Source organism: Prosopis cineraria, unplaced genomic scaffold, assembly GCF_029017545.1.
Source record: "Prosopis cineraria cultivar Desert tree isolate PC_DT_omini unplaced genomic scaffold, ASM2901754v1 PC1142, whole genome shotgun sequence".
In the NCBI taxonomy this organism is placed as follows: domain Eukaryota; kingdom Viridiplantae; phylum Streptophyta; class Magnoliopsida; order Fabales; family Fabaceae; genus Prosopis; species Prosopis cineraria.
Window position 1 is genome coordinate 28,070 of NW_026556467.1, and position 7,559 is coordinate 35,628.

General features: G+C 31.4%; 1 protein-coding gene, 1 non-coding gene and 1 pseudogene across 3 annotated transcripts; 2 read left to right on the forward strand and 1 right to left on the reverse strand.

Moving 5' to 3' along the window:
- The first annotated feature begins 724 nt into the window (after positions 1 to 724).
- LOC129299384 (multiprotein-bridging factor 1c-like) lies at positions 725 to 1,855 on the forward strand. 2 transcript variants are annotated; one of them, XM_054937856.1, is made up of 2 exons: positions 725 to 1,473; positions 1,621 to 1,855. In XM_054937856.1, exon 1 carries the CDS (start codon positions 921 to 923, stop codon positions 1,356 to 1,358), a length of 438 nt encoding a protein of 145 aa, XP_054793831.1. In that variant the 5' UTR covers positions 725 to 920; the 3' UTR covers positions 1,359 to 1,473; positions 1,621 to 1,855. The 2 variants fall into 2 exon arrangements, with proteins under 2 accessions (XP_054793831.1, XP_054793832.1); XM_054937857.1 differs by having other exon boundaries at positions 725 to 1,418.
- A 3,013-nt stretch (positions 1,856 to 4,868) lies between these two features.
- LOC129299388 (U6 spliceosomal RNA) lies at positions 4,869 to 4,971 on the reverse strand. The gene has a single exon (XR_008590556.1). It is a non-coding gene; the product is annotated as a U6 spliceosomal RNA (small nuclear RNA).
- A 423-nt stretch (positions 4,972 to 5,394) lies between these two features.
- On the forward strand, positions 5,395 to 7,555 carry LOC129299387 (aldehyde dehydrogenase family 2 member C4-like; annotated as a pseudogene).
- Positions 7,556 to 7,559: the final 4 nt, after the last annotated feature.

Here is a 7,559-nt window from a genome sequence, read left to right on the forward strand (position 1 = left end):
TTAGAAAGATATTGTGATTTAGATTGGGCTTCATGCCTAGAAGCTCATAGATTTGTTACAGGATTTTTAGTTAAACTAGGTGGGGCCATTATTTCCTGAAAAATTGAAGAAACAAACTATTGTTTCAAGATCTTCTACTGAAGTAGAGTATAGTGTCATGGGAAGTGTTGTGTCTGAGATTATATGACTTACTGGTTTATTTACAAATTTACATGTTTATGATTTAACTATTGTGTGTATTCATTGTGACAGTAAAGATGTAATTCAAATTATTTCAAATCCAGTTTATTATGAAAGAATAAAACACATTGAGATTAACTGTCATTTTGTATGCAAAAAGCTTTAAAGTGAGTTGATTAGTTTAAAGCATGTGGTGTTAGGAGAACAATAAAAAAATATTTTAACCAAGGCTCATGGTAGAAAAATGCATGAGCATGTGTTGCACAAGTTAGGAACCTTTAACATTTTTTGATCCAACTTAAAAAGGGAGTGTTGAAAGTTGAATAGTTGGGCCAGTGTTATGTAGGCCGTGCTGACATTCTCAGTGTTTTGGGCCGAGTTTGTAAGCTTGTCTTTCTTAGTATTTCTTTTGACTTGGCAATGCAGCCTGGATACATGCTGACATTCTGCACGCCCGTGTGCGGCAATTTTTCAACATAATGAATTATTCAGTTTTGTTCTGCTTTCCAACATCTTCCATTGTGTCACAAACCGTCTCTTGAAATTGGTACGTCCTCGAACTTTCCAGAGAAAACTCGGACCAATATAACCAAATCCTCCCCTTAGAACGTTCCAGACACACATCACTTCTATAAACCCCCTTTCGAGTCCTTTCTTATTTCGTTCACTGCTTCATCACCTTCTCTCAAGCGTAACTTTTGTCGATCTGTGTTCAGCTTCATTGATATTTTTCTTGGACTATGCCAAGCCGATCAACCGGAACCATAACCCAAGACTGGGAACCGGTGGTTCTACACAAGAACAAGCCTAAGGCCCAGAATCTGCGCAACCCAAAGGCCGTGAATCAGGCACTCCGATCAGGAGCAGAGGTCCAGACGACCAAGAAGTTTGACGCCGGATCGAATAAGAAAAACGCTCCGGTTGTCAACACGAGGAAGCTGGATGAAGAAACCGAGCCGGCGGCTCTGGAGAAGGTACGCGCAGAGGTGAGAACAGCCATACAGAAGGCTAGGCTGGAGAAGAAGATGAGCCAAGTGGATCTTGCGAAGCAGATTAACGAGCGGCCACAGGTGGTGCAGGAGTACGAGAACGGGAAAGCGGTGCCGAATCAGGCCGTGCTGGCGAAGATGGAGAGAGTTCTAGGCGTGAAACTCAGAGGAAAGATCAGCGGCAAGTAAGGATTGAAGGACTCGAAGATTGCCATGCCACCATTTAGCCATGTTCAGTTGATGTGGACGGTAAAAAGATGTAAAATGAAAATTAGCGTGATCAACGGCCTGTGAAATTAAACATGTAATATGTAGAAAGAGATTCTGTGACTGTTTTGATTTACTTGTAATGAAACCTTTTGATGGAGGTATATTTTGTGAATTGTATGAGTGTGATTGAGTTCATCAGTGAATGATTTTGATACGACTGTTAATCTTTAAACAAATGCAGTATTCTGGAAACGGATCCACTCATCTGAAGGTGCTGGATGGAGACAAAACTCAGATCATGACAAAGATTTCGTGAAACGAGCAGAGGATTCTAGAAACTCATTCAAGCTCGAGACAATTCAAGTTGGCGAACATCATTTACTGATAGCATCCAGATGAGAAAAATATATGCAGTGATGTAAATATTTTCAAGAACAAGAACCTGCACTCAAAATATTTCTCTTGCGCCCTGTTCTCCACAGGCCATTCTTGCGCCATTCTACACCTTGGATTTTATCGCTCCTGTTGCTTGTGTTTATCAATTTCAAATATTGGTTTTGTTCAAGAAGTTAAATTATTTTTAATATAGTTTTTAAAATTATTTTTAAAATAAATAAAATAAAAATTTATTTGATTAAAAAATGATTAATAGTAATAATTATAAATAATTAATAATAGTAATTAATAATAAAATTGATCAAGTTAATTATAATTTTAATAATTAAATATAATTTATTTTAAAAATAAAAATAAAGTCAAAACAATTTAAATTTATTTTTATTTTTTTGATTTTGAAAATAAAAAATAAAAATAATTTTAGAAACAACTAAATAAAAAATACTTATTTAAATAAATTTTTTATTTTTTTATTTTTAAAAATAAAAAAATTTTTTGAAAGAGAAACACAAACAGGTCCTTGCATTTTAGATTAATTTTTTAATAGGATGATAAGTTTTTAGAAAAATAATTAGCTCAAAAGCCTGATACACTTGGTTAAATTTTGGAAATTAATTGTTCGAATGCAGTATACTCAATTTTTAAAAAAATTGGATAAACCTAGGAGGCGAGAAAGAGAGGGAGGCACAGGAGAGTCATTGTTCATGAAAAAATTATCTATAAGTTTTGTAGAGCTGATTTATTTATAAATAAATTTTGTAAAATTTAAAAGTTACAAGTAAATCACTTGACTTAAATATAATTTGAAATTTGATAAAAAAAAATAATGTTCTTATTAAAAAAACACATACACACACTACATCATTTAAATAATTTATAATTACATCATTAATAATTTACAATTATAATTTAAATTTTTTATAGTTGTAACTTCATATATTTAATAATTAAATTAATAATTACATCATTAATAATTTACAACTATAATTTAAATTTTTTTATAGTTATAACTTCATATATTCAATAATTAAATTGATCAATTTAATTATTGAATATGTGAAGTTACAGTTGTAAAAAGTTAAAATTATAGTTGTAAGTTATTGATGAAGTAATTATAAATAATTAATGTTAAACTTTGTTAGTAACTCATGATTATTTAATTATTTTATATGTGAAGTTATAGTTATAAAAAATTAAATTATAATTATAAATTACTAACAAAGTAGTTATAAATTAATTATTTAATTGACATAATATGTGTTTAATAAGGATATTATTATCTTTGCATTTTAAATTACACTTAAATCTTAAAGATTTGACTGTAGTTTTTATATTTTGTGAAATTTATTTATAAATAAGTTTGCTTCACAGGATTTATATATAATTTTTCTTTGTTCATGCATATACAACATCTTTTCGCTTGATTATATTGCTTGCATGTACTATTACTCAGAGCCCAATAATTCAAATGAATTGGGTTTATTTGGGCTGGTTTTAAAATACTCGAGTTTATAAAAAAAATTTATATAGTTAAATTCGACTATAACCTCTCAAGCTTTTGAACTTGTTTGATTTGATCCAAATACTTGAAATTTTTTAAAATTATCTTTTATCTTTTCTAAAATAATTTTAATTTTTAATTTAAAAATTAAAATGTCAAACAAATACACTCTAAAATTAAAATTAATATGCTGGCTGGAGATGTGTCTTATGTAAATGCTTCATTCTCAACTTTGAAAGAATTGGACGAGCTGCGAAAGAAGTGGAATAAGACCTTTAAACCAAGCGTTAAGATTTTTTAGGCTTATTCAAATTAATCAAAATTATTGGTTCTTAGTATATAAGATCAAATAGATTAATTTTCCATTTATGTGAATATTGAAAAATATGGAATGTCATAGTTATATAAACACCAAGAAAAATAGGAATTTGGCCAAAGTCATAATATATCCATAATAAATGTAGGACATGCATGCATTGATTAATAAATTTAAGGACACACATGTATTCATGAATTAATTGAATACATGAATGTGAGATAGAATTAAAGTCAATATTTCTTGATAAGTTTAAGTCATGAAGGCTATATGTGTGTGTGTAAATAGAGGGCTGTTGGGATCTCCCTTCATTCCCCACCAAGTTCGTGTGGTTCTCATTATTTCACAAATATTCATAGCTTTATTTCAGCGAGAAGAGAGAAGGTTGAGGTAATATTCTAACTTCTAACCTTCTTCTGAGTTCTGACACTTTTGTGCATTTGATTATGTAGAAAAACAAATCAAACATGCCTCGAATATCTGATTTATTTTGTTTCTTAAATAGATGTGTGAAGGCTAAGTTTAGACTTAGTGGGATTTAGATTTCAATTTGAAATTGAATTTGAGATAAATGCTATTTGGATCCATGCATACAAATTTAAGGATTTAGATTTTGATCTAAATCTAATTAAATCCATATTTATTATAATTTTTTTATAACATTAAATTTATGATACACTCTAGTTATCTGAAAAATGTCATCAACTTTTCTATAATTTTCCGTCTTCATCGTTATATATTGGTATTTTCATCACTTTCATGTATGCTCTTATTTATCATTCTTGTCTTTCACAAGGTAAGCCCATCGTTTCTGATCTGTTCTTGTTTCAAATTTTAGTTTGTCACTCTCAATCTCAACTTGTTTCTTTATGCTATCTTAATTTTTTTTAAGTACATAAATTTAATGATTGTATATAATAATCAAATTCAAATGTTATGCCTTGTAACTTGTCAATTAGGTTGAGTATTAACAGATTCAACCCTTTTTAAATAAGATATTAATTTCAAATTTTATAAATAAAGAATCATACTAAAACATAGCTTTTCCTCATATACCAACCTAATATCAAGTCAGATTAATTATTAACAAGACATAGTTAGGGTTAGGCTTGTAACTTATAAGATTGTGGCTTAAATTTCACTATTGATGTGAGGATTTTGTTGATAAATAATTTAAAAATATTTTTATAAACACTCTTCAAGCCTAAAAATATGCCTTGGATGGCTTTGGTAAGTTCCCTAGAGTCAACTTTGCTAAACTTTTCTTCAAAAAAAAAGAGAAATAATTTATTTCTCAATTTATGTGTGTCATCCTTGCACAGTGACAATGCCAATTTTTTCTATGTCGATCCATTTTTGTCAAATATTCCCAAAGGCACATAGTTTATTAGTGGTAGATCTTTGCCCTGACTTGGGTGAAACTAGTCTAGACTACTAATAATTTCTCTAATTAAAGTGAGGTAAGTCCAAGATACCATATGCTTTATGGAAAAAACATACAAGATAGTTCATTAGGGAAAAAATGTAATATCCTCTTTCACGAAGAGGAAATAAAAGAATTGAGTAAGGATTTCATGGATACATTCTTTGTATTGGCCATAAATTGGTGCTCCAAAGTGGCACCAAAAAAGGAAAAAGAAACATCACATGAAACCAAGAATGCATATTACACACCAATTCATTATAGTTGTTAAAAGCATGATCTTCTTCTCTCTCTTTGTATATATATACTCTTTTTTACTTCAACTTTCTGATTTTTGCCCTCATAACGTAACGTGACAGGTAATTTAGCAGCTACAGAAATGGCAAGTTTATCTGATATTGATGTCCATTCTCATCCCTTCTCCAACATTCCAACCATAAAGTTCACCAAACTTTTCATCAATGGACAATTCGTTGATTCCATTTCAGGTTCTAACTTTTCCTTTTCTGTTTTTTTTTTTTTTTCTCTGTCTCTAAAATTCCTTTCCCCCGTTAACTCTGTCTTCTTCTCATAAGGAATACAGTTTACTTTTGCAATAAATAAATATTTTGTAAATTTGTAAGAAGTTTATATGAGATTTACATCTAGTTTTGTTCTTATCATAATCATAGATATTTTTATTTTCAAAACTTAACATTAATATATTTAAATGTTGATAGAGTGCAATAATATAATATTATTCACATAGCTGATCCTGCTTAGATTTGTTGTTGTTTTGTAAAAAAATTACATAATTTTAAGGACTGAAAATGTTAATATAATTCTTTAATATTTCATATTTTTTGACTCAAAAAGAGCGCGTAGTTCTGTGCTGTAATTGCCACTTATGATCTTATCCAAGTCAACTTGTAGTGGAAACTTAAGACTTAAAACTGAAGGCAATGAATTAAACTTAATGACTGCTGCTACAATTAAAATTTGCTAAGCACAATGGTGGATTGTATATGAATAGAAATTAGGGGTTCAAATCTACTTATAGATCAAAATAAAATGCTAAGGACAAATATGATATAGGTAATTATTTTTTTGCCAACCTTATAGATAATTATTAATTTACTACCTCTCTCTGCATGATATATGGAATTCGAAAATACAGTCATATTATTCATATTTTTTTATAAATTTTATTAAATATATTTTGATTATATAGAATTATAAAAAGTAATAAATTTTTTACATAGATTTCAGGTAAATTTTTTATTTATATATATATATATATACATACATTAAATATTTAATGCTGATAATTGCGCTGTCTGGATGTTTCTTTTTTAAAATGTAAATAGGAAAGACATTGAGACTGTGGACCCAAGAACAGAGGAAGTGATCACCGAAATAGCAGAGGGGACTGAAGAAGACGTTGATCTCGCCGCGAAGGCGGCACGTGAGGCTTTCGATTCTGGTCCATGGCCACGCATGACCGGCTCTGTACGTTTATGCCTTCGCCTTCTTTTTCTTCTTTTGATACTTAACAATTAGCAATCCAAATGGATATATAGTTCGAAGCCGTTATTGAAGTAGCAGTTTAGTAACTAGCAAGTACCATGTTAAATGTTCGATGAAATACCAAGCAGGAGAGAGCGAAGATAATGATGAGATGGGCCGATCTAATTGAAGAGAACGTAGAGGAGATAGCTGCGTTGGACACCATTGATGGGGGTAAGCTATACACGACATGTAAGGCGGTAGACATTCCCCATGTAGCTAGTCTTCTTCGTTACTATGCGGGTGCTGCGGATAAGATTCATGGAGAGGTGTTGAAATCGTCAAGGAATCTTCACGCTTATACTTTAATGGAACCTATTGGTGTTGTTGGCCATATCATCCCCTGGAATTTCCCTACCCACATGTTCTTCGCCAAAGTTAGCCCTGCCTTGGCTGCTGGCTGCACCATGGTCCTTAAACCTGCTGAGCAAACTCCTCTCACTGCTCTCTTTTATGCCCACCTTTCCAAGCTGGTATGGTTCAATTTAAGCTCACTTGACTGATCAGAGACAATAAATTAGACCGAATATGAAAACGGAACAACCTACTTGATGAACACTGAACAGCATATTTAGATTGATTCAATTTCTTTAAGACAATTGGGTTTTTCTTTTTGAAGGCTGGAATCCCAGACGGGGTGCTCAATGTGATAACTGGGTTTGGCCGGACTGCAGGGGCTGCAATAAGCTCTCACATGAACATTGATGCGGTAATTTGCATGCATGTGATGTACTTTGGAGTTTCATAGCATTGGTTTTTATTTTTTTATATTTTTTTTATTTTTTTGCATGAGACTACCATGTCTGATAAGAGATCTGGAATATGTACTTGAAGGTGAGTTTTACCGGTTCAACAGAAACTGGTCGTCAAGTAATGCAGGCAGCAGCATGAGTAATTTGAAGCCAGTTTCCCTGGAATTGGGAGGCAAGTCGCCCCTCATAATTTTCAATGATGCTGATGTTGACAAGGCTGTTGACCTGGCCCTCTTTGGCATCCTTT

Coding starts and splice junctions, on each gene's coding strand:
- LOC129299384 (XM_054937856.1), top strand. CDS start 921: ATGCCAAGCCGATCAACCGGAACCATAACCCAAGACTGGGAACCGGTG.